Source organism: Esox lucius, chromosome 19, assembly GCF_011004845.1.
Source record: "Esox lucius isolate fEsoLuc1 chromosome 19, fEsoLuc1.pri, whole genome shotgun sequence".
Lineage (NCBI taxonomy): Eukaryota > Metazoa > Chordata > Actinopteri > Esociformes > Esocidae > Esox > Esox lucius.
Window position 1 is genome coordinate 11,278,227 of NC_047587.1, and position 27,820 is coordinate 11,306,046.

A 27,820-nucleotide genomic window follows, 5' to 3' on the forward strand; every position below is an offset into this window, starting at 1 on the left:
AGCTTTATTTCACACCTTTCGGGGTGTATGAGAGGCACCCGACCTGAAGCCCTCTATTATCAGCAGCCATCAGTGTCATTGGTGCACAGCAGACAGACACTGCAAGATAAGCCAGGGGTGTAGAGGATGGACTCAGGGGTCGTAGAGGACGGACTCAGGGGTGTAGAGGATGGACTCAGGGGTGTAGAGGATGGACTCAGGGGTGTAGAGGATGGACTCAGGGGTGTAGAGGATGGACTCAGGGGTGTAGAGGATGGACTCAGGGGTGTAGAGGACGGACTCAGGGGTGTAGAGGACGGACTCAGGGGTGTAGAGGACGGACTCAGGGGTCGTAGAGGACGGACTCAGGGGTGTAGAGGACGGACTCAGGGGTGTAGAGGACGGACTCAGGGGTCGTAGAGGACGGACTCAGGGGTCGTAGAGGACGGACTCAGGGGTCGTAGAGGACGGACTCAGGGGTCGTAGAGGACGGACTCAGGGGTCGTAGAGGACGGACTCAGGGGTCGTAGAGGACGGACTCAGGGGTCGTAGAGGACGGACTCAGGGGTCGTAGAGGACGGACTCAGGGGTCGTAGAGGACGGACTCAGGGGTCGTAGAGGACGGACTCAGGGGTCGTAGAGGACGGACTCAGGGGTCGTAGAGGACGGACTCAGGGGGTGTAGAGGACGGACTCAGGGGTTGCAACTCCACCTACTAAATCAGAGCAGTGACACTGCAAAGATTTACAAATCAAGTTGATTTAGAGTAAATTTCTATTACCATGTGATTTTCTCCAAAACAATTCTGCCATGTTCAGTACATGATGACACTGATTTCTTTTCCGCTAAGCTGAACCTTTGATGGGCTCAACACTCCCTTGGATGGTATGAGCAGGGTAGAGGGAATGTCATCAGGGAATGGGTATATACGTACACTGTAGCCCAGCAGAGCCACCTGATCCTACGATCTCTAACGGAAACAGGATCAGGAGGCTTTGCTGGGCTACCGGTGACCCACAACCAATGAAGCTCTTCTAGCTACAGAATAAAATGCAAACATCTGAATTAAAATACAGAGTAGCTTTATTTATAGAATACAGCATCAGTTTTTGCAAAAATAGTTCTATCATAGACAAAAATCTACTCGGTCTCAGAAGTCCAGGGATGTGTCCCAACTTGCACATTATTGCCAATTTAGTATGCTACACTCGACCAGAGCCCTTGTCACAAGTGGCACACGAAATAGTAAATAAGGTGTAAATCGGGTTGCAACTCAGTAACAGAGACTCCAAGACATTTATTAACTAGCATGAGTGCAAAAGAAAACAGTACATTGAGATAATGGAAAAAAGCATAAAAATGAAATATGAATGATGTCTGTTGAGTGTCAGAGGATTGTCAACTTCATCACTCATGGTTAAACCCACTAAAGATTTTTTGGTCAATAATAGGAATAAGATTGTTATCACTATTCTGTCAAATATATTTGAACTATTGAATTTGCTCTGCAAGACCTAAGGGATTGCTTTAAAATAGTCTTATTATTTTCTGGATCTTGAGAAACATGCCCTAGCTCAATACAAAAAGAAGTTTGGAGATTTGTAATAAATATCTGAATAATCAAATCTTAGAATTAAACATTCAAGGCCTTTAAACACTTGTTGGACAATAAATGTAATACTGAGATGTATTTTATGGTGTCTAAAATAATTTCTTCCATTAATCCAGTTTGGTGCAGTCCATGAAGGGGAAATAAATAAATATAAGAGGTTGTTTTTCTATTTGTTGTCACAGTTGATTATTTTGGGGTCAAATAGAGCAAAACCTACCTGAAACATGCAATGCATAATGTGAGGAATATTTCAAACAAAAACAAACTGAGAGTGAATGTTAAATTACAAGAAAAAAAGATAGGGAAAACAAACAAGAGATTGCTTATGTAGATTTAGCGTCACTTCAAAACAGACTGTAATTCAGAACCATGCACAATAATGTACTCAAACAATCTCGGATCTGATCTGCTTGTGCAACCATGTCAACTCGTTGTCATTTAACAGTCATGTCAAATAGCAACCGTGGCTACTAGAGAAACTAGATTCATGGAAGGAAAGAGCAGGTTGTTTTTTGACAGTCCCATCTACTCCAGGAATGTGTCAAATATCAATCAGTACTTATTAATATAATGTACATTATGTACAGGTAGGCACATCAATATACATTTAAGCAGTCCCAACAAGTGAATAAAAAGGATGGTCCTAACAGCACACTGTTACCTATATAGTGCCTCGCTTTAGACAAGAGCCCATGTCAAGACGCACCCATGAACTCTGACCCTTTAACCCTACATACAGTGTGATTTATTGGTGGTGAAATCATACTTCATTTCTCTCAACAGCTCAGGATCTCTTTCGATGTAGTGTGTAACGAATGCTAAATTTCAGGACTCCTGTCCGTTTTTCTGCGCAATAACATGCTTTATTAACCACACGGGCAACTAAGGAAGCAAAAGGAAAGGAGAAAAAAGAAAGGCAGCTCCCCTCACTGGCAGTGCAATACAAATCCAAGTATAAAAGGAGTTCCTGATCTGACTAACTGCAACACCTCTAAGTCCCCCTACGGTTTCCACTGTTTTCAATAGGACTCACATACCTACTATTTACATGGCTATGACACATATTCACATGCACACACTGGTATGTGTGTATTCCCCAACCACTAATGTCAAACTGATCAAATTAACTTGTGTAAACTACCTTTCACTTTGTTTCAGGACTTAGTTGATCTAAGCGCACCTTTCCGAGCGAAGACTGGACGGGTTTAATTAACCTCAGGAATTTGAGAAATGTGTGTGCTCGGTCCTCCTATCATTAGCTTACTCCTTTCCTACACCAGGATTAATCAAAGAGCCAGGAGATTCCTCCCAAAAGTAGCTAAGCAGTAAGTTCCACTTTCCTATTCTTTCCCACACAACAAATAAACTTCCCATCTTTAATAAGAATGTACTCGGATCTCTGCGCAAGTTTCCCCACCAACTGTCAATTCACAATTTGCGTAAAAATCAGAGTTAACTACGTTTCTGTAAACCAGACTCACAGCAGACAGATCAGGACATTTCTACATGATACTGAAGCACGGGGTTTGCTGGTGGGTCTGCACCTAATCAGATTTGTCCTTTTTCTTCTGTGTAACTTTACTGGCCACAGCAGACCCTACGGCCCCCACACCTCCTGTCACCGCGGAAACGCCGCCCTTGACCAATCCGACGCCGGCGGCTGGCACGCTGGTCACCACGGTCTTGGTGATGTCATAGCTTTTACACCCCACCCAGGACACGCCTCCCCACGTCGCTCCCACCGCCCCTCTGGTCATGTTGAAAAGACTGCCTGTCACCCTCCATATAACACCAGCCTCGGTTTTAGGGTGGTCCTTCTCTCCTTCTGCAGGGTGGGAAAGGGAGACAGAGAAAGAGACCGACAGAGACAGAGAGAGAGAGGGAGGGAGGGACAGAGAGAGAGAGAGAGGGAGAGAGAGAAATAGAGAGAGAGGAAGAAACAGAGAAATATAGTCATTCATACATTCACACATGAATATAGGGGCCTGAAAGGTTTCAGTTAAAACCCTTGTCATTGCTTGTCTTCTTCAGGGTAGTTCCCAGTTGCAGATCCATCACCCTACATTCCCCAAAAACCTTCTCTACATGGTGGCTCCATGAGGCTCTGATCAAACGGGTTGCGTTGCAAAGGGATTTTGTTTAGTTCATTCATTTTGTCCTTGATTTAACCAGCGCAGAGATTTTAATTTATTTCAGCGGGGCCTGGCCAAAAAGCATGATTAAACACAAAGCACAACACGAAAACACAACATCAAGAGCTTAAATGGTACAAGTGCATAGGATCATTTAAAAGAGCATATTTAAAAAAAAAAAACGTGCAAGTTGTGCTTCACAGCCCTCCCATCTGTCATTTAAAATCAGCAACTGGAACAAAATGATCTAGTAAAGCCCTTCTACAAAGTGTTCCAAGATGGTGGTCCAGCAAAGCTTCATCGACTCCATTCTCATATTGGAGACAATACATGAGATCTTGTGTGGTCCTGTACATGACTGTAATATAAATATGGTGCTTGAAAATTGGTAATAAACTGCTTGGATATTGGCCACTGCCAATGAGGGCCTAGTACTCTAGATACGTAAAGAACAGCCATTCTGCCTGGTGATAGAAGATGCAGCGATGGGTACGCTCTCAACCAACATGGGGCATACAGTGCAGTCCACCTGAGTCAGACTGCCACTTAAACGATGATCCCACCTGCAGTACAACGTCTCAATACAAAGGCCTGTCAGCGTCTGCTCTTTACCAACGGAAGGAGGAGAATGTTAAAAGGGTGCTTGACTGTATATCAGTCATTACTGTAAATGCTTCCTGTCGGATCAAAAGCCTGTGTGATCTCCTATTTACATACAAATTGTTAAGATACGCTACCTGGTTATTAATCTTATGGACTGGTTTCCTGCACAGCGGAATACGTCTTAAGAAATATTATTGAAGCCGTCACCTGCACAAGCCTATTGGAATAAAAAGCTTATTAGGGGAAACTCAGCTGTACTGCACAGGAGAATCAAGGCCTATAAGAAATGTATTATGGTCTACATTGACTGTGGCTGAAGAGAATTACAGTTCGAAGTCCATTGGTAGTTTTTGATGCTAACAGATGACTACAAAAGCATTCCAACCACTAATGTGTCTGTGTCATAAGCTTTTTCACTAGGCATGAAATATTGAGAGGAAAGCTTTAAAGCGTGAGAGCAAGAGGAAGAGGTCCTTGAACTTAATGGCTCTCTCCAAAGTGTACCACGCTAATAAATCTCTGTAGCATTCAGTGAAGTCACATTCACTCACTGATTAATGCGTCATCATTTCTGAGTGAATCCAGCCCATTGACTTCATTGTGCAGTAAACAGGTCTTTATGGAGCTATCGCCCACTCTCTTCACAGCTCGGACATTATGTACCACTCCGCCTGGGCTGACAAAGTAGTCCCTCGCGCCCTTGCATGATTAAACACAGTGATATATATTCTCCCGCGTCAATCCGAGCGGAACACCGAGGTGACAGCCCGGTATGTCTAACACCCCCCTTTCCCCTTCTACAGTACATGTAGTGGTAGGTGCTGAGAGAGGAGTGAGAGCCAGTCGGTCAGGGTGAGCTTTTCAGCCCTATTTACACAGACGGCATGTCTTCATAGAAAGCATTAAGATTCACAGCCACACGGAGTTACAGCCACTATCGTCATGGGGACTGCGCAACTGACTGACGACCGCAAGTTGTACAAGTTAGATACTTCTCTATTCCAAGAACCATTGGGGAACTATAGGTAATTTTTTCTTTTTAAGTGTATTTTTTAAAATGTATTGTATATTAGGTAGCCAAATATTACTACGGTTAGGCCTGCTGTTTACTAGCTGGAGTTTTTATTCTCCTAACATTAAAGATCCACCACTTTTTAATCATTGCCACACTAGTGCACTATTATGGGTTTTAGCTATATTTTGTACCCATTACCTAAATCATATAGATCAAAAACTATTAGTGAGTTTTCATCATTGCACCTTGCTTTAAGCACCAATTCAGATACAACCATCTGGTGGTACGATGCTGAGGTCAGACGACTTGGATTCTTCCCACACACTGCAAACGAGCCACAGACAGTGAGATGAGAGAAGCAGAAGACTCCTGGAGGAGGGGCTTAACTCTGCTGAGATCTGTCTCAGACTCATCCTTGGATTCCTGGCGGGCTTCCTACTCTACAGGACCAACATCTACTCTACTGAACCAACACTCATCTACTCTACTGGACCAACACACATCTACTCTACTGAACCAAAACACATCTACTCTATTGGACCAACACACATCTACTTTACTGAACCAACACTCATCTACTCTACTGCCCAGAGAACCATCTGGACTGGATGACTGGGCCTCATTACCCACTGATTCAAAAGGCCTATCACTCCTCAGACAAACCCCTGGAGAATGGGCTTAACCCTGCTGAGATGTGGCCCATACTCATCTTTGGAGTCCTGGCGGGCTTGTTACAAAGGCCTGGAACTCACAACCTCGCCAGAACCAAACCAAATGGATTCTCCAGTACAACAGGAACACATACCTTCCCTTTTCTCCCAAGCAAACCCCAAAAACGTCTGTATCAGATACTGATCCCGGACGGAGGAAAAGGATGAAACGCACTACAGGACAGTTGTTTGGCACCCAACTCTACTCCTCAAACAACCTTTTCCTAAAGTGTCTAGCCTGTAAGATTTTGAACCATCGTATATGAGGTTTCATCCCTCACCCCACGATTGCAATCCTCATCTGACAGAGATCTGACAGAGATACTTTATGTTCCTTGTTTCACCTTAACGTGCTTAAGGGTTACATTCACAACGGCAATCCTAATAAGCCTAAACCAAGACGGGGTTCTAAAGGCAGACGCTGTCACTTGTATGTTGACTGAAGCTGAGTGTTATTCTTCTATACCTGACAATAAATCCTCCATCTATGAGGTGATGGGCGATTTGAATGACACTGCTAAAAAAGTTCACCTTAAGGAACTTGGACCTGATTCTGATAGTAACAGTTATACTGATAGTAACCTGTCAAAGATCGCTGCATGAGGCAATTCTGAATAAATGACAGCGAGGGTATCCCGATCCCTACAATACGACACAGAAGACACTCCTGGAGATGATTCTCCCTACTGCCACCAAAATGACTGGGGCCCCTGAGGGCCCTGGTGGCTCTCAAAGGGGGACAATGTCCAGATAATGGCTTCTTTACCCTACCAATCCGACAGGCCATGTGGGGATACGCCCCAAATGGTGCCGTAATCAAAACGTTTTTACTGCCCGGGAGGGGAGCCAATCACACTGGCCGCTGCTATCCCACTGAACCCCACGACTGTGCAATGTGCTATGATTGTCCATTGTGTGAGGATAAACCCTTCAAGCCTGTCCTCCAGCTTAGGGAAAAATACAGCCTGATATCATGGCCCAAGATGTCCTTATGATGGTTCGGACAGAAAACACCACGCATTTGTTTAACAATTTATTGGAGAACTTCTGCACAGCCCTGTACATGCAATGCCTTGGCATTAGGTTCTGCTACTCTAGGGTAACTCATTGCCATCACATGACTGTGTATATGATACTACCAACAATAACATAACCTTGATATTATTAATGCAATTTCCATGGCAATGAGCAAGGTACACGGTACTGAGCCGCCCCACAAGGAACACAGAACCAAACAGGTGGAGGCAGGGGTGGTGGGCGGGCGTGCACCCGCATGCTAGTACGAGCTTGAACATACTTGAGTGAGTAAGCTGATGGTTAAATAGACAGGTATACAATCTGACATGTGATAGGAGCGATCCTGCATCAGCTGATGCGTTGCTGACCAATTACCACTCAGGTTTCCTGGCTGAACTGGCTACGCTAATTGTGGTCACAAATGTTTGTGGTCACTAAAAATGTCCTTGTTTTCGAAAGATACTCAAATTTTCTGTCCATTAAAATATCCAATTGATCAGAAATAAAGTATAGACATTGTTAATGTTTTAATGGAATATCTACATATAGGCCCAATATCAGCAACCATCAGTCCTGTGTTCCAATGGCACGTTGCGTTTGCTAATCCAAGGTTATCATTTTAAAGGGCTAATTGATCATTACAAAACCCTTTTGCAATTATTTTTGCAGAGCTGAAAACTGTTGTGCTGATTAAAGAAGCAATAAAACTGGCCTTCTTTAGACTAGTTGTGTATCGGAGCATCAGCAATTGTGGGTTCGATTACAGGCTCAAAATGTCCAGAAACAAATAATTTTCTTTTGAAACATGTCTGTCTATTCTTGTGAGAAATGAAGGCTATTCCATGCAAGAAACTGCCAAGAAAGTAAAGGTCACGTACAATGCTGTGTACTACTCCCTTGACAGAACAGCGCAAACTGTCTCTAACCAGAACAGAAAGAGGAGTGGGAGGCCTCGGTGCACAACTGAGCAAGAGGACAAATACATTAGAGTGTCTAGTTTGAGAGAAAGATGCCTCACAGATCCTCAACAAGTGGCTTCTTGGCCACTTGTTGAGGATAGTACCCGTAAAACACCAGTCTCAACATCAACAGTGAAAAGGCGACTCGAGGATGCTTGCCTCCTAGGCAGAGCTGCAAAGAAAAAGCTATCTCAGACTGGTCAATAAAAAGATGGGCAAAAGAACCCAGACACTGGACAGAGAAAGATGGGAAACATTTGGCGTAGTTGGCGGTGATGGTCTGGGGTTGCTTTGTTGGTGGTAAAGTGGGTGATTTGTACAGGGGTAAAAGGGATCTTGAAGAAGGAAGGCTATCACTCAATTTTTGCACCCCTCCGTTGTCCAGGTCAAAATAAATACTTTATTAGAGGGTGGAATGGGCTTTAAGGTACAGAGTTGAATACCCGTGTTACATAAAATTATTTAACCATGTTGGCTTTTTAAGTAGCTAAGAGAAGCTATTTGTGTTTGTCTTTAATCACAATGCTGTGGCCCTCATTGCTGCTGCCAGTGTTGGATTATACCCGACCACAAATCAGCCATGCAGAATTCAGAAGACTTCCCAGGTTCCCTCAATTTTATATTACTATGAACAGCAATGCAATCAGAACACCATACTACAAAACTAAAGGACATTCAAGGCAAAATTCCAATGGCAACCATTCCTGTGAGGAATGTATCAACTTACCCATGTGTCAATTGATATTTCATGAATTATGTTCAATTTCTTTTTCTAAATAAATACATCTACGCCCCACACCTCCAAAGAGATGTTGATAGCTGACTTACATCTGACCAGGGTAAAGCGATGAGAAGTCTCATGTCTAAGACAGAGGAAGTACTGCCATACTATAATGTCAATCTGAGGATAGTTTAGGATTAGTGTGATGTTAATGCTACCAATTAATATTTTTACATTGCCAGAAATACTAAAACTGCTCAGCTGTAACCAAACATCTTCAGAATCACACAAGCTAACTAGCCTCCATCAGTGTTAAAATGTAGTTATGCACATTATTTCTATATGAACATATCAGTGTCTGTAGATTCTCACTCTCCGAAGCATGATATGATGGGGATGTTTCTAATCTACAGGGCCTGGGGCACTTGTCAGGATAGAAGGGAAAATGAATTAAGCAATGCCCTGAAAAGTTGAGAAGAACCTGCCGCCCTCTGCAAGAAAGCTTAAACTCTCTCTGACGTTCACCATTCAAGAGGACTATTACTCAAAGCACACGGCCAACACCCAAATGTATTTTCACATTAAGTATTAACTCTCTGTGGTGGAGAATTATCAAATGTTTGTATTTCAGTTTTGTATTTTAATAACAATAACAACACAAATAACAAATAAATCCTAAATGAATCAGACTTTGTGACACTGACACAAAATGTACTAGTTCAAGGGTTTGGGGAATTACTATACTGTACGCACTGTCAATATCTTCTACCAGAAGTTACAGCGACTTTAGCCACTGCCACAACAATGATTTATTTTAAGGAACAACTAGCACCCAGCCTTATGCCTTTGTAATGTCCATTGCTATGCCTGTTGCCATGGACACCCAAACACAGACCGGATCTGAATGGACACATATGCGAAGACCACCTAACAGCTAGACAGGTCAAATAGTGCCAGACAGAGAATGGTGTTATTGCCACAAACAGCACAGGTGTGTTCATTTTCGTATCAAATCCAATTTGAGTACACTGTGTGTGTGTCGCCAGTTTAGCATGGGTTGCTCAAGCAAATGTAACAATTAACTTAGTTAGACTAAGTCACATACCTCTCTAATATCCACAGCAAAATGTGCATGCTGTCTGGTGGGCTTCCACTGAAAATGGTCATGCTTTTTGTCTGAATCAGCTGCAATACCAACTTTATCGTAACTTCAAAATGTATAGACTTCATGAACTGTAGACCGGTCTGCATTTTGTACATTTGCCAAATAAGCATAAATTAGTCAGCTAACAGTTACTCTTGAAACATTAACGCTAGAGTCACAAAAACAAATGTCCTTCATGTTTCATGAGTATTCTTGATTGATATTAGTAGTGGTACAAATATTCTGCCTGGCTGAACTAGGCTTGCCTGGTTCCTTTTCTGGTTTCTATTCAACCCTATATGTAAATCGACACATCGAAGGCAATTTTTGCACATTTGCACAAGTCATCCCATCTGGCAACACTGCCTCCTGGAAACAGGGTGCCATGTAGGGCGGTTATAGCCTGACTGGCACAACCCTTTGTGCTGGGAGAGCCTATGGTGACAACATTACCTCAGAACATTTTACTAACTGGCAGTTAGCACACGCAACTGCTGCGGCAAGCTTCCTCATGGATTCGCTATATCAGAGATTTTAGAATTGAACAAGACAGTTTAGTTTCGTGGGTCGGTGCTTTAGTGAAGCTGGATCACAACTTGTGCGATTTCAAACGGGGATGTCTACTTCATTATCAACACCTCTTGCCTAAAAATCCAAAACACCCTTTCCAGACTCTGAAGGCAGGAGGACTTTGAGTAAGGTGTCAGCCAGGCTAGGGTGTGTGCTCTGGATGCTATTCTGCTGTCAAAGCGCAAACAAGGAAACTTCAATTAACAACATTGGACGCCAAAACAGAAACTGTCCCTAATGCTTTGTGTCATCATTTCCCTGAGGCGTGAGACATTTAGAATGTCACGACCTTACAGCTTATAGCAAAACAACACTCTAGATTTTTAAAAGTACCAGGAATTCTGTGTGGGTCAAAAACAACCCATACAACAGCTTGTTAGTCAACAACAATCCGGCTGTCATATCTGTTAACATCAAAAACCACTATTGCTGTAAACAAGGCTTCAGACATAATCAACACATTACGGAACATTTGGGTTTGTCGTGTTTTGGGAAATTCTCTACACACTAGCCTGATGTTTAATGTATCACCACGTAACAAGTTAATGTTAAGACCTGCATCAATACACTAATAGCGTTCCTTTGTAAAATGTTGTATTGTGTCTGTTTTTGGAGCCTTGGTTGATGTTTTTGTCTGAGATACTATAAGGCAAAACCAGGATAAGTGCATTACTGATAGGGGAAAGTGTTTTATTTTATTGTGTCAGTGTTCTTACGCAGTGGCCAGTTTATCAGCGAGTGGCGGGTCAGACCCCTTTGCCTCCTGAACAGCAAACATATTTAGTGACTACAAAGGATGTGAAAATTTTTTGGTATTTTTGTTCATCACAATGACATCACTGCAGCGACTGGATCATTTTGATGCACCCTCTTTGGATAACGTTTTATGTGTTTTGTGAAAAGCTCAGGGAGTTGGTCCTTTCGGATATGGAACCAGCATGTCAGGCAGCAACAATAATACAATGCAGAAAATCGATCGGGTCACCAGTTGTGCCCATTCTAACAAGTAATTGAACAGTGACTGATTGCCAGTCTGCTTGTCTGGCTGTTTTGTATACAGTAGCAAGCCACGGCCAGGTGACTCACTGTCTCTAGGCACAGTCCATTTTCAAGCAAAGGTTGGTATATTTTGGTGGCCATGGCAGAAGTGGACATTTCACTAACTTTGGAAGGTGATTGTGGGAGTACGTTTGGTAACGGTTTCATTGATGCAGCTGACGATATGCCATGACCATCAGTCACCAGACCTTAGCCAAACTGAACGCTTGCAGGAGATTCTGGTGCGGTGGCTGATGCAGTAGCTTTTACCAAAATATTCGTAGAAGATCTGTGTGGCATTTGCCTCCAATAGACTTAATTGAAGCTTCTCTGGATCGTAGTTGCCGAACACCCTATTAAGACACAATATTAGTTCAGATTTGATTGAGCTTCTTTTTTTTTTTTTAAATGTACATAGACAGACATTAGAACTAAGACATCCAGTCCTACGAACCTCTTGAGCTTCTTAAGAACAGTTTTGGCACTGCTCTCCAGGGAAGCTAATTAAAGCTGCATCATCACGTTCACATGGGAAGACGGCGAGCGAATGAACAAGACTTTGAGGAAGCCCAGGCTGAGCCTTAAATGGGCCAGCATCACTAAAGCACACGCTTGGAACTCGGTGATCAAAGGGGAGGGTCACACAGAGAGGGCTTTAAGATCTTCATGTATGGTGGCTGAGGATGTGCTCCAGCTTCTCATTTAGTCCAATACAACCACATCATCTGCCAGAGCAATAGCCTGTAGGCTTCTTCTCCATTCTATTATGATCTATACCACGCAGCCATCGTTATGCCATCGTCAGCCCTCTTAATTAAGCTCTTCTCTACACGGCGGCCTTCCTTGCCATCCTCTCCATGAACGTATGATCACATTAAGCCTAGGTCTACATGTACTCCCCCTCTGATTGGTCCATAGGACCTAATATTACTGACCAATAATAAACAAAGCTGCTGATGGAGCAGAAACATTCCATCCCCTCCTGTGTGCTGGAACAACCTCTAAGACAGTCTGTGCATGCGTCCCAAATGCAACACTCCTGACCATGTCCCCTATGCCCTAGCCAAAGGAGCGCACCATTGACGGAGGAGGGTGACATTTGGGACTGAATCCATGACTCTAATCAACGAGGAGCCTCTCTCAGGAGAACGGTAAATTGCCATGGTCAGGTATGCCTACTGTAATGCCTAGCCATCAATAACAATCCCATAAAACAAAAAGACAATGCCGACGTTCCAATCCACGCCCCTTCCCCTACTCCGTGCCCCAGCTTCAAGCGAAACCTGAGGGCTAGGCGAAGAAAAAGAATGCTAATTGGGACACGGATTGAACCTGTTGAGGGTTTCATATTTGCATGGTTGTTAAATTCTACCAGTGGAGGGGGGCTTACAGCAGCCTGCAGGCTAATTCAGCCTCTGCTGACTCTCAGGGAATAATACAGACGTGGCCGAAATTGCATTCTATCCCCTTTATAGTGCAGTAGTTTTGCAAGTCGCTCCAGAGGTTCTGTTCAGATGCAGTGCACTGTGCAGACTAGAGGGAACAGAGTGGCACTGGGAACACAGCCTAGGAGGAAGAGGCTCCAGATTGCAGCATGCAGATTCTGCAGTATGGAGTGCCAGAAGGACCATTAGAATGAAACACACGGAGAAACAGGCACGGACAGACACAGACCGACACAGACAGACATACACACAAGACCCTTAGAGACTAGTTCTAATGTGCACTGATGGACGTACAGGGACCTGCTGTTGCTGGCAAAACATTGGCAAGGCAGCATCTAAATTTTCTCTTCTGTGTGTGTGTGTGTGTGTGTTTGTCATTTCTCTATGTGTGTGTGTTTGTCATTTTTTCTATGTTTGTGTGTGTGTCTCTGTGTGTGTGTGTGTGTGTGTGTTTGTTTGTCATTTCTCTATGTGTGTGTGTTTGTCATTTCTCTATGCGTGTGTTTGTGTGCGTGTGTGTCTGTTTGTCATTTCTCTATGTGTGTGTGCGTGCGTGTGCGTGCTTGTGTGCGTCATGGGATCCTCATGGTAGCGAATACTCCTCTACTGTATACAGACCCTCCTCAGCCCACCGCATAGTAAGCACCTGTTGACATCTTAATGGGAATATTGGCATCTTTTGAAGTGATTAGAAAAGCAAAGAGCTCTTGCTGTAACAGATACAATCTAGCCACTCTACCTGATTTCTACCTGCCCTCAGGTCATCTGGTGTCCACCTGCCAACTGGGTTTGGCCAAACACTCATAGGTCATGGTACTGAGAGCAGATGCCATTAATCCCAGGTGCCTATTGCAGCTGAACAAGAAAAAAAGGACTTTGTTGTGTATTTAATTGAAAGCTTTGTGTAAAATGATGTCCAGCCTTTCTCTAAACCTGTAACGTCCTTAAGTAAGTATGACTTCGCAATTGACAATAAATAACCAAGAGAGCAGCTGGATTCCTCTGCAGGCACAAACGGACAGGTACACACTCCTGTTCAGATTAGGGTATAGTGTTTGGCTTTCACAACAAACACATTCAATGTAATTAGTTTAATTCATCTTTTGTCAGATTAGATGGTCATTTCTCACACACGTCTGCTAGACACACCGTTTGTGAATAGGTTGTAAATGACATCAATAAAATGACGCTCTCCCGGTCAATACCTCTGAGTATTTGAGACAAGGTGCAAAGAGGGAAATGAGAATGGAACCTTTCCCTTAGATGGATCACAGGCAGGCCAAAAACCTCCAGGGTAAACACAAATTTGAACAAGGACAGCACTCAGGAGAGCTGCAGTTCAAATCATCACCAAGGAGTTTACTTTCCCAGAATATATTACACCTTTCCTTTTGTTTTTGTTTTTATTTAAAATGATTATTCCTTCTATGCATTATTTTTTTAAGTTAAGGCTTTAATGGTTTTATTTAAACTGTAAATGGTTTTATGTAAACTGTTAATGGCCCCATCGTTCTTGGCCTTCCACAGCTTCAACTCCAAAAAGATTTACTAATAATATGCCTGTTCTTTTGTTCTCAGAGTTTGGTTCATTTTAGACCCAAAACAGACTTCAAACCAAAAATGTTCTAACAGTTTGGAGATTTGAACATTGGTCCTGAATTTGGCTATCCTACTTGAAAATCAGCATACTGTATATAAATCTGTATATACTGTATACAAATCAGTATGTACTGAATACAAATCTGTATATAATGTATACTAATCAGTATGTACTGAATAAAAATCTGTATATAGTGTATACAAATCAGTATGTACTGTATACAAATCTGCATAGTGTTTACAAATCAGTATATACTGAATACAAATCTGTATATACTGTATACAAATCTGTATATAGTGTATACAAATCAGTATGTACCAAATACAAATCTGTCTATAGTGTATATTAATCAGTATGTACTGATAAATCTGCATATAGTGTATACAAATCAGTATATACTGAATACAAATCTGTATATACTGTATACAAATCAGTATATGGTGTATACAAATCAGTATGTACCGAATACAAATCTGTATATAGTGTATACAAATCAGCAAGTACTGAATACAAATCTGTATATAGTGTATATTAATCAGTATGTACTGATAAATCTGCATATAGTGTATACAAATCAGCATGTACTGAATACAAATATGTATATAATGTATACAAATCAGTATGTACTGAATACAAATCTGTATATAGTGAATACAAATCAGCATGTACTGAATATAAATCTGTATATAATGTATACAAATCAGTATGTACTGAATACAAATCTGTATATAGTGAATACAAATCAGCATGTACTGAATATAAATCTGTATGTAGTGTATACAAATCAGTATATACTGAATACAAATCTGTATATAGTGTATATTAATCAGTATGTACTGATAAATCTGCATATAGTGTATACAAATCAGTATATACTGAATACAAATCTGTATATAGTGTATACAAATCAGTATGTACTGAATACAAATCTGTATATAGTGTATACAAATCAGCATGTACTGAATTCAAATCTGTATATAGTCTATACAAATCAGTATGTACTGAATATTTGTTTTTATATAATGTATAACCGAGGTGATGATTTTAGTCTCAGCTTCTCTCAGTGCCTCTTTGCATTGTCCCCAGGTAAGACAAGGCCAGGGGAGTGATGCTGCTACCTGAAGTGATGATTTTAGTCTTAGCGAACTAAAACCTCCTCCACAGCACAGCTCACATTATAACCCGCAATGCAATTAAAAATTAGCTGGAAGCATCTCTGACTGGCAACTGGTAATTATGCGTTTCTCACTCAATTACCTTTGAGCGCTGCTACGGTAACACTTTCAGGTAGCATGCCAAGTGGAACCCTGTTTCCTCCGTAGTTCACATTTCTTGGTGACCAGAGGCCAATGTTGGTGCACTATTAAAAGAAATACTATGAGAAAATATTATATTTTGCCTGCCTCAGCCTACCTACAGTGGTTTCAAATGGGACATAGACTGGGATTTACTCTTGGTTGGAGCAAGGTCAGATCGTGGATTTCTGCTCCCAACCAAACCGTCCAAAGCTCTCTTTATTCAGGCAGCATTAACGATTCACTTGCCCCCTGCACATTCGGTGTTATAACAAACTCTCAGCACAGTCCGAGTTATAGCTTTGAGGTCAGAAGCTCCTTGTAAGACGCTGAAAAACAAAACTCTCCCAGCACACAGCCATTACACACAGATGATACAGACAGCAGGGCATAGCCTAGCCTTCACTGGTGTACACACTGTCACCCAAAGACAGGCGCTGATAGACAAATAGACACAGGCACACACACACGCACGCAAGCACAAGTCCATAAGTCAACTGTAATATCTACAGGCTGAGACTCGTCAACAAGGTTAGCTGAGAGCGTGGTGTCCGTGCCTGCACTTTTAACACATGGACACAGTCCCCAGAGACAGCAGGGGCAACCAGGGGCCAGGTGATGGACACTGGTACAAATATCAGAAAAACCAATAGTGTCTCAGCCTTGCATTTTACCTCATGACTCTGCATACAAGTCATAGACTAGTGCTAATTATTCTCCCACACACTCCACTCCTCAAGGCTGCATAAAACCCAGGCAAACTCCCCAAAACAAAACCTCACCTGAAATACCAATACCCTTGCCTGCTGATGGTTTCCCACCACACAGAAGCAGAGCTAGCATAGTGGTCGTGGGGTGATACCTAAACCGGTTCCCACATTAATGCAAAATAAAAATAAAATGTAAAGACAATGTATATTAAAAAATATTATTTGACACTGTAAAACATTGGAAATGTAATTAAAGTTTGAAACTGTCACTCGCTCTAACCCCATGAATTGCCCACTGTCCTGGGCCAGCAACTGGTGCTGATGTTCTGTCCCACCCACCCATCCCGCCCACCTCAATGTCCCTCCCACCTCACTGACCCAACCCAGTGTCCATCCTACCTCCTCCCAACCCAGTGTCAATTCTACCCCCTCCCAACCCAGTGTCCATCCTACCTCCTTCCAAACCAGTGTCCATCCTACCTCCTCCCAACCCAGAGTCCATCCTACCCGCTCCCAACCCAGTGTCCATCCTACCCGCTCCCAACCCAGTGTCCATCCTACCTCCTCCCAACCCAGTGTCCATCCTACCTCCTCCCAACCCAGTGCCCATCCTACCTCCTCCCAACCCAGTGTCCATTCTTCCTCCTCCCAACCCAGTGCCCATCCTACCTCCTCCCAACCCAGTGCCCATCCTACCTCCTCCCAACCCAGTGCCCATCCTACCTCCTCCCAACCCAGTGCCCATCCTACCCCCTCCCAACCCACTGCCCATCCTTCCTCCTCCCAACTTGTCCAATCTGTCAGACTTTCTGCTGTCAAATGTTCCTCTCCGTAATCAGCCATTACACTGTTAATTACTGTTGCTGCGTAGAAGTAGATAAGTGTCTCAGACAGATCTCTGTTGAACAATTAGCAGCCTACAGCACTAGGGAAACCAAGCATGCAGTCAAATGGATCAGTCTGTCACCAAATGAAAAGCCTGTGCTCAATGGTAAATTAGCTCATGTATCTGAGCGAGACTTTGCGGGGGTCTGAGTGTATGTGTGTGTGTGTCAGTCAACAGAAGTATATATCAGTATTGGTCTTGCTTTCATGCAGCACCTTATTTCTTCAAATATCAGAAACTCACTGACACTCCATCGCCCTGTTACCAGGCAACAAAACATCAGCCACTGCACACAAAACAACATCCACCATAGAATCTCTATCTATTTTCAGAAGACGCTCCGTCACATAACACTCCTGAATAATCTCTCCTCTTCAGGCCAAACCTCAAAGAATCCTGCTGTTTGTCATCTTGTGTATTTAGCTGAGGAAGCACAGCACTTCCTCCCCATTCTCCTCTCCCTCCCCACTCCATTTGGGGGAAAACAACAAGAGTGTTAAAGATCAAGCCAATTCCACAGTTATGACTAAAATGTCACTTTGTCTTTGATACATGCCACAGAACTATGACATTTCAAGGGTCTAACGAAAAGGTTAAGTTATTCTAAAAGATTTTGCTCTTTCTAGAGAATATCCCCTGAAGACGCGTAGGGAAGGTTGGGGTCCATCACAAAGTTATTACCAGCTCTCAGTCTCTGACAGGAAGTTCATCGGCGTTCTTTTCTCCACTTTTTACACGATCAATGTCCTTTCTTTATATAAGCCTGTTATTCTGAACCCTCAAACAATTTGATTGATGTGATTATGTAGGCCGGTCTGTGCCTCGTATTCAGAACTGCTGAATTGGAATGCTCACATCGCTGGAGCACAACCAAGAACCAGCCTACATTGCATTGGTCATGAAACAGTAAACAGTTGTGTGACAACGGTATAAAAAAGTATTTTCAAATTAAGGGCTGTAACTCTAATCACATTCTGCACACTATTGGTGATGGTGAAGTACATACTGTTTAGTATATGGTAGGCTATTATGCCAGTGTTTGGGGACATAGGCCTCCTGCAAATCCCCCTCCCCACCTCCCCCCGGGAAGGTAGTATGTAGTAGGCCTATGTCCCCAAACACTGGCATAATAGTCACCTATATACTAAACAGTATGTACCTCACCATCACCCATAGTATGCAGTATGTGGTTAGAGATCCAGCCCTTGATTTCCGGAATATCGTATATAATTCGCGGGCGTCAGGTAGCCGCTATTAAAATACGTGAGACTCTCTGAACTTCCGGGAGCGTTGGAATGTCGGCTTTCTCGCTACATGTAGGCTAGCCGTTTCACTGAAAACAGAACATCGCTGGGCAGCCAGTTGTGTCATGATTATATGTGTAATAGATTTCCCTCTGGACATCCGTCCTTCACTCAGTATGCTTTAGTAAAACAAACATTCCCAATAATTTGGTTAACCTCCCTCTCCACACTGGTGCATTTTTTGTCTATTGTCTCTCAGTCCTGCTTTGAACAGTGAAGCTACAACCCTGGCAGCAGATCCAAAGGGTACTCATTACCTGTGGAGAACACTGGTATCATGAAGTGGAGTGTCTGAACAGAGTAAATGACTGGTGGAGTCATACCCAAGCGGTGATAGCTGCCAAAGGCACTTCTACCAACTAGAAGGACAGAGTCATGAGGTAAAAGGGGATATACCTGATAAGTCAATGGGTAAACTGTACATCATTAATTAAGATGAATAATGCACAGGTTTTATTATCCCCAACTGCCTGCTTTAAGTCCAGTTCTCCCCTCGCTGAGCCTTTCCCCTCAGCCCCTCTGACACAGACTGGCAGGTGGGATGAGAAATAAGGCTGCGTTTCTGCTAGCCCTGACAGGACCCAATCGCTCATCTTTATCTGCTGGGATTCACAGAAGAAATCTAAGTTATTCTGCTCCTACCGCCAGCCTGCATCTTGTGTCGCACACACGCGCACACACACATACGCAGCACACAAAAATAAAGGTCCACAGACAAACACCTTGTGTCAGTATTTGTTCTTCTAAGCGGTTTGCACCATAGTCTAACTCCATATCTCTGAGATAGGACTTATGGACAGATTTGGTTGGGTAGCAGGGTGGGTGTGAAAGATAGAGAAGAGAGAGAACAGAGACACACGAGAGAGAGAGAGAGAAAAACTGTGAAAGAAAAGAGAAACAAGAAGAGAGGAAAAGAGAAGGATTAAGAAAAATAGCAAGAATAGATAATTGGGAGAAAAATAAACTTCTAAATTTGCTTGGCAGTACACTTTGGCAATATTTACATTGTTATGTCATGCCAAAAAACCAAATTGAATTCAAATGAGAGTAAGCAAGAGAGATATGGATAGAGTTAGAGACACAGGCAGTGAAAAAGAGAGACAGAGCGATAGAGAGAGAGAAATAAACATCTATTTGCTTGGCAGTTCACTTTGGCAACATGCACATTTTTACATCATGCCAATAGATAGATTTGAATTGAATCGAGAGAGATAGAGGGAGTCACAGAGAAACGGAGACAGAGTGGGTGAAAGAGAGAGAGTCAGCGACAGGGAAATAGAGACCGAGAGTTACATTATATGCATTTTTTACAACACAGCTTATAATAAACATTTGAAATCCCTTAGTCCTTTTGAAACTTGTTTGTAGTGCTTTTGAATTTCAGATGTTTTTATTTTAAATTATGTAACTTATAATGTTTTTGTTTTTTTTCAGCAGGAAACTGATGGGGTGCCTCCTCCGGGTAGGGAATGAGGCGTTACCCCAAGTAAAGGAGTTCAAGTATCTCGGGGTCTTGTTCGCGTGTGAGGGGACAATGGAGCGGGAGATTGGCCGGAGAATCGGAGCAGCGGGGGCGGTATTGCATTAGTTTTACTGCACCGTTGTGACGAAAAGAGAGCTGAGCCGGAAGGCAAAGGTGGTTCGGGCATCTGGTAAGGATGCCTCCAGGATGTCTCCCTAGGGAGGTGTTCCAGGCACGTCCAGCTGGGAGGAGACCTCGGGGTAGGCCCAGGACTAGGTGGAGAGATTATATTTCGACACTGGCCTGGGAACGCCTCGGGATCCCCTAGTCAGAGCTGTCAAATGTGGCTCGGGAAAGGAAACTTTGGGGTCCCCTGCTGGAGCTGCTGCCCCCGCAACCCATACCGGATAAGCGGATGAAGATGAGAGAGATGAGAGAACTTATGTTTATAAAATGTTCCAATTGCTTTGGCAATGTAAACCCGTGTTTAGCCATGCCAATAAAGGTTTTTAAATATGTTTATTGATATGGAGACAGACATAGAGTCAGAAACACAGAGATGGAGACAGACATAGAGTCAGAAACACAGAGATGGAGACAGACATAAACAGTCAGAAACAGAGATAAACAGGAAGAAGCCACTGCTCCAAAACTGCCATAAAAAAGATGGCGTTGCAACTGCACATGGGGACAAAGATTGTACTTTCTGGAGAAATGTCCTCTGGTCTGATGTAATAAAAATGTAACTGTTTGGCCATAATGACCATCGTTATGTTTGGAGGAAAAAGGGGAAGATTGCAAGCATAAGGTTTACAAGCCAAAGAAAAACATCCCAACTGTGAAACACGGGGGTGGCAGCATCATGTTGTGGGGGTGCTTTGCTGCAGGGGGGACTGGTGTACTTCACAAAATGACTGACTGACTGTCTGACTACCCCTTGTCAAACAGCGTAGTGGTTAGAGATGTGGACCTGAAAACAATAGGGCCAGTGTTCGTTACACTAAAATGATTGCTGGATACAACCTCCAGTAGCTACGTTATAGTAAGTCTAAAATAAAACTGTTTACGGTTATATAGCGACCATTTCTGGTGGATTTCCAAAGTACGCATCCGTGCATGCTTTTTGGGTCAGGATAGACAAAAACGTCACTGACTACAACCTTCAGTAGCTACGTTATAGTAAGCATAAACTAAAACTGCTAACGGTTAAATTGCTAATATTTCTGGTGGGGCTATTAAGTACGCATCTGTGCATGCTTTTTGGGGTAATACAGGCTAAATAAAAACTCCTTGGGCAGTAAAAGAGAAGGGGTTTCCACATTTCCTTACACATAGGGGCACCCATGAGGACACTATCACATTTTCTCCCCTGGAAGGGCACCCCCATTGTGGACTGGACAGCTGCAACTTTGACCAGGCCTGTTATTGGTAACGTTGGCAGCATCTCTGACGTTTAGCATCCCACGGTGTCCCGTAAACCAAACAGGGACATAGATTGTGATTCAGTTTTTCTCTGCAGACAGCCTACGGGATCTTAATAGCAGCTGAGCCAGTTTAGGACCAGACAGAGGAAATGGACAAAATACGGTCCACCCTAACCATTTCTCCCTGGTGTCCCACTAATGCCTCATCCCTAACCAGACTATATCGTCCTGATTTCCCACCTGTGGGTACTTGTCAGTGCAGCTGGTGCAGATGGCTACAAAACCACATCATGTCAAATGGCTGAACAGATTCAAAAACAATATGCATATTACATGAATGCACAATACTGTATCTATTGAATTCTTCTTTGAATTATTACTACTAATAATAATGATACATTTGTTGTTTAGCAAACTTATTTTGGCCTTCAAATTTCTCTCGAACAAGCGACTGATAGCAATAAATGATGCCATCAAAATGCATACAATGTGATCGGTACGGTCAGTGTTGCAGATTTTTGGTTAATCATTGTAGACATGTTGTACTTTTTCTCCAGTCAACACATTCAGAGCTACTCATAACACTATCATGTCCCTCCCTCTGCAGACACGACACACACACACACACACACAACACACCCCTTTCGATTAAGACCACCCTGACGCCACAAAAGTTTAAATAGACTAACGACTGAATCGTTCAGGGAGAGAAAGAAAGTGATAGATAAGTGAAAACAGGGTAGAGTGGAGAAAAAAAGGATGGGAATGAGAGAGAGATACGAGCTAATAAAGTAGTGAAGTAGCATCATTTGCTTGTACGGGATGCCAGTTTTGGTGCCTTGCTGATTTTTAGTGCTGCTGCAGACGGTCGGCTAAAGAGAGACTGTCAGTGCTTTGAAAACAGCAGCAGTGAGGAAAAAATAGTTGTTCTCTTAACCTGTCAGCCCCACCACATTATCAATGCATGCCTTCTGACAGGAAAGAACCGATAAGAGAGTAGAACGCCATGAAGAAAATAATTGGATGTGAACAACCACAACATAAATTTCAACACAAACAACTTGCTTTTCCTCATCTAAAATTGCTCATATTTGACAAGTAGACATTTCCATTCACTCAGACTCTCTCTCCCCTTCTCTAATAGAGACTGCAAATCTTGTCGTCATTATTTCGTTAAGACGCCTGGCTTGCGCCTCTCTGCATGTAGCATTTGACAAGACTCCCCAGAGGAGGATTTAGTTAACAGTAACACAGAGATGTGAAAAACAATACAGGGACTGTCTTCTAATGAGGAAATAGAATGAGGGATATAAACCCAGTGAATACAGTGGTCAGAAGCTCGTCTTCCTCTTACTTCCAGGATTTCAAACCGTCTTCCTCCTCTCACTTCCTGACATCAATACATGCAGAGATGTGTGTGTGTGTGTGTGTGCGTACATGCTTTTGTGAGAGTTTGTTTAGTTGCGCGTGTTGCTTCCTCCCTGGTTATGGAGATCAGAAGGTATGAAGTAGTCCGGGGTCTTCCTGGCAGATCCAAGAGTAGCCATTGAAACCCAAGCCCCAGTCTGACCAGCGACACTGGATGTGAGCGAGCAGCTTCCCCCCACCGACGGCATGACGGAACATTTTCTGGCCTGATAACCACTCCCCCAGAGCGGACGATGCATCGATGTGACACAAACTGGAAGCAGACAGACACGGGCTTAGTTTGAAACAGTCTCCGTATTCCCTACGTAGCGCAGACATCTGACCTGGGCCCACTGGATTGTGGGCAATAAGAAGCGCCTTAGGGAGTCAGCGGCCATTTTGGGCACAGCAGCGGAGCGGACAGGGACAGTTGCAGATGGCGTCCAAGTGGAGTTTTCACACAAACACAGGATTTGACAAGAACACACAGACAACTGCCCATCCATTCGGCAGCCTCGGGAACTGAGATATGCTCTCTGAGCTCTCTGTTTGCTTTGACAGAGCGTGTCAAAGCAAACGCTGTCTGTGTTGGAGATGTGGACCAGCCAGCCTGAGGACGGAGTGAACAATAAAAAGCCCTCCATTACAGGCCACAGTGAGAGGCTTCTCCTCCCCTACAGTATTCAGTTAACTGCAACGGCTCTATAATAAAGAACTACTGATGATAATTATTGCAGGCGTCAACCCCTCATTTCAAGTGGCCAGCTGCACGGACTACCGCGTCAGAACCTGAACACAGCACATTCCAGCGCCGTACAATCACCGAGATTAGACCAAAGCTCCGACGCCTCAGGGTACAGCGGACCGGAGCTGGAGGCGTTGTCCTAATAATCAAAAGTGAAGCAGGGACACAGGTGGACGGGCTGTTGGCTCGGGAACTTCGGGGAGTGGCGCGCGCACGCACGCACGCACGCGCACAGACTGAGAGCTCAGCTGTGTGTGACAGGCCATCCATCAGAGTAACACAGCACATCACCATCCTCGCCTGATGTGCACTGGTTCTGTCAGCATGATGGAGCGGGCTACACTGTACCGACAAACAGGATGGGGGAAAAGGGGGAAAAGTCGATTAAACTTCATTTGGTCCTATTAATAACTCGTAAGAGATTGAATTCAAGCCGGTACCCTTCGTGAGCAACCTCAGTAAGGAGATATGATAGGAAACCAACGAGTCCTGTGGTGTTTTTTTGTTCTGGTGTCGAATGAGGTGTTGAAGTGGGGTCCCCGGCAGCGCTGGTTCCAACGGTGGATGTCACCGACAATCGTGGGAACGACGGATTCGAGTTGCCATGTAATTAACTGATGATTGATTTCCGATGGGTGCTTATACTGTAGGTGAACACCGAATGTCAAGTAGAACTTCCCATCCCAGCCCACATTAACCTACCTCTGGGATGGAGTCATGAGCTGCGGTCAACCGGAAAATTGGCCTATTAGATGGATTTCATGCCTGATATGGTTATCGCTCAAAATTGCATCCAATGATTTAAAAAAGCAATATAAAAAGAAATCTACAACTGGGCTTCTTCATTCTTGTATGCAATATAATGGCCACCCGCAGCATGTATTGAAGCCCACTGCTTGGCCTAGGCTAGGCATTTCAATTAGTAATAAGGCTGCACAGAAAGCAAGAGTCAGTGCTACAGATGGGTTCTCCGTCTCCACTGGCTGTTGATTCTGTTTGACATGGAACACCACATCCTGCTGGGCATTTTCTTTTTTTAAATCCTGTTTATTTGGGTCCAGAGAACACAGATTAGTACTGGGTCTTAGACTGGCTCTAAACTGCTGCTGCATTAGAATGGAAAACTTGTTGAGAAGTAGGAAAATCACAGTAAGTCCTCCCAAGGAAACACGTGCAATACAGTACCACACAGGCTCCTCAGACACAACGAGCTGGAAAATAAAATGTGATTGAAACTCTTGTAGACCAATAACGATGAATGACACATGAGATGGCAGACTCCCTGTTGGGAGATTTTGAAGGAATTAATTTGATGGGACGTGAAATACTTGCAGTCACATAAAACAGCTGTAGGGTCAGAGACCGCCCGCCCGCCTCCCAAAACTCTCTGCCTAACGCAGCGGAACCGGATCACGTTCCACATCTGCACGCGGTATTTAACCAACATGTACCCCTCTTCTTAGTCCTATGAATCCTCAACCAATCGGATCAATAGCGATTTAGTCCATGTCCCCTTCGGACACGTCAGAGAAAAGCTGCGATGTGAAAGAATGTTCCAGAAATGCCTAATATGAAGGCTATGACCCACCCCTCTCAACAAATCCAAAAATCTCCACTAACTTCTAACAAATGTAATAGTGCAGTCATATTAAACATGTATATGTACAATTGTATAAGCATTGATATTTTCGCTGTTTCCTCAAATAGAGCGCTAATGCTTATTTTAGGCTACGACCACAGTCAAAGGGGAAGCTGCTTGTCTACCTTAGTCAGACTGCTCTAACATGAAAAAAGGTGGACCTGGTGGGAAAATGTTTGGTAAGTACCACCTTATTCAAACACATAGAAATATTGGTTAAAGCCCAGCTCTAAATAACTATAAATCAAGTATAGTTTCGTGCCAGGTTAAAGGGCAAAAGCCTTTCAAACGTCCTAGTCAATTCTGCAGTTTGTACCATTTTGAGAGACAAGTTGCTGTGACTGAGCTAGCCTGCATGGCACAGACTAACTGAGGGGTCTTCAACCATCTCCTCAGGGACCCCCAGCCATTCCATGTATTTGAGCGAGCACATATGAGAAACCAATCATTAAGCCCTCTGATTTGTGAATCGGGTTTGCAAGTTCAGGGCTAAAACTAAATTGTAAAATGTCCCAAAACCCCCCAGAGAAGAGGGTCAAAAACCACCTGCCATACCAGGGAGCCTGAAAACCATAACTTAAACTTGAATTAAACAGACCAGGTCGGCTTAAAACACTACGCTGTTTCAGAAGCAAGACCTGGAATGACGGAGAGGCCGTTGATCCCCATTTGCCTCATTTACACGAAAGTACAGTCAGGGTCGGCAAGAAAGGGCCTCATCACACAGGCAGAAATCACCAGAACGTCCATTATGTTCCAGCTCAGCCCCATGCTGCGTGCATCGGTGGACGGGTGGCAGGGAGATTGGCTGAATCAAACGTAGCCTTCACTCAGAGGCTCGGTGGCGAAGGTGAAAGGTGAGGTAACGACTGACTAACTGTACTAGGTGTGCGCGAGTGCAGCACGTCGCCGACAGAGCTCAGTTCTTGGGATACGGTTCCGGTGCCGCCCGCTGTTTTCATGGCGCCTTACATTGGATGATAGTCTTAACTGTTGGTAAGGCCAACACAGCCCTCTGCAGGCCACTAGGGCATACTGCATATTCAGTTCCACACCGCGGCACGACAACGCTAGTGACAGTGTTCACCGGCTGAATGACTAAACAGGATTCCATTTTTGTTTGTTTGCTAGGGCCAGGGCGTATATGGCCCAGAGCGTATGGCCCAGTGCGTATGGCCTAGGACGATGTCACATTGGCATCAGCTAATGGGGATCCACATGAATAATTCAACATTTGAATGGCAATGACATGTTCCTTAAGTGTTCAATGCTCATTGCAATGTTGTCCTTTCCAGCAGTCATCTGGAACCAAGGCCATGCCCGTTCCAATACTACCCCTGAAGTGAAACTTCACTTTGAACAAGATCGGGATCCTACCTTCAGGAGGTTCTTCACGCAGATAAGGGGGTATTTCCTCGCTGTTGGAGTTGCCCACTGGTGTTGACGAACTGCTGCCCTCCTCTACCACCTCAGTTTCATCACTAGGAACCTAAAAAAAAACAACAGGTGAGAAATACATTTCCCAGTTCAGGATTGTAGTAGCCATCCAATAATTATTACAACAAAATTGTCCATGTATTATGAACATCATACATTGGGCATGGAAACATCAAGAACCAGGAACATAAATAATAAAAAAATTAATCTAGAATAAAGTTTGATGGAAGCTTGAAATATGTTGTATAGTCTATAACAGAATAGGGTGAACGATGAAGTAGCGTTGACCAAAATAATCCTATTACACAGATCACATTGGTCAGACAATAGAATGAGCAGGAATACTGCATGTCTATATTGCACGGCTACTGTAATATCGTTACAACCAACATATACATAAAGCAACCAGCATCATGTTCTGCTGCAGTAACGTTGCTACATAAGTAGCAAAGAAATAGTTTCTTTTTTCTTCTGGGAGTGCATCATTCGTCTATGCAGGGGGGAGGGACTCGAGTGATGTCGTACACGATGTGCATTTTCTTCTGTGTATGAAACCAGCATTTGTATAATTTCCGAAACGTCTGCCATACAGTTGCAATAAAGACCACTTTCCTGAAGCAAACTTTAGAGATTGCGAACGCTGTTCAGTACTTAGCATTTTTAGATGCAAATTAGCGCACAGTAGGATTTCAACAAAACAAAACCATCTCTCATACTCACCTTCATCTTTTGATAGAAGCAGAAGACTGACCTCTTTCCAAACACTGTCAATTAATTCTCACAAGTAGGATTACAAAATAAATGCGAACACTTAAACGCAAAACGTTGTTAAAATAACTATATACCAGAGATTAGTTTCGTAACACAAAAATGTCAGTGTTTTGCTGTCAAAATATAACCGGAAGTGACGTATGAGATGTTTACGGAATTATTCTTCAATATGTAAGGTTGATAATCAGTCGGAAG

At 43.4% G+C, this 27,820-nt stretch overlaps 1 protein-coding gene across 2 annotated transcripts; it reads right to left on the reverse strand.

The window, feature by feature from the left end:
- Nucleotides 1-1,044: 1,044 nt before the first annotated feature.
- zgc:101566 (transmembrane protein 263) lies at nucleotides 1,045-27,754 on the reverse strand. 2 transcript variants are annotated; one of them, XM_010883569.3, is made up of 3 exons: nucleotides 27,575-27,754; nucleotides 26,795-26,906; nucleotides 1,045-3,416 (listed from the first exon to the last, which is right to left on the reverse strand). In XM_010883569.3, exons 1-3 carry the CDS (start codon nucleotides 27,578-27,580, stop codon nucleotides 3,136-3,138), a joined length of 399 nt encoding a protein of 132 aa, XP_010881871.1. In that variant the 5' UTR covers nucleotides 27,581-27,754; the 3' UTR covers nucleotides 1,045-3,135. The 2 variants fall into 2 exon arrangements, with proteins under 2 accessions (XP_010881871.1, XP_019912078.1); XM_020056519.2 differs by lacking the exon at nucleotides 1,045-3,416 and adding an exon at nucleotides 23,029-23,307.
- Between the last annotated feature and the right edge of the window lie 66 nt (nucleotides 27,755-27,820).

Excerpts from the sequence above, each read along its gene's own strand:
- zgc:101566 (XM_010883569.3), bottom strand. Across the intron at positions 3,417-26,794 it reads GCGTGAAGAACCTCCTGAAG|AAGGAGAGAAGGACCACCCT; the intron begins GTAGGATCCCGA and ends CCCACCCTGCAG.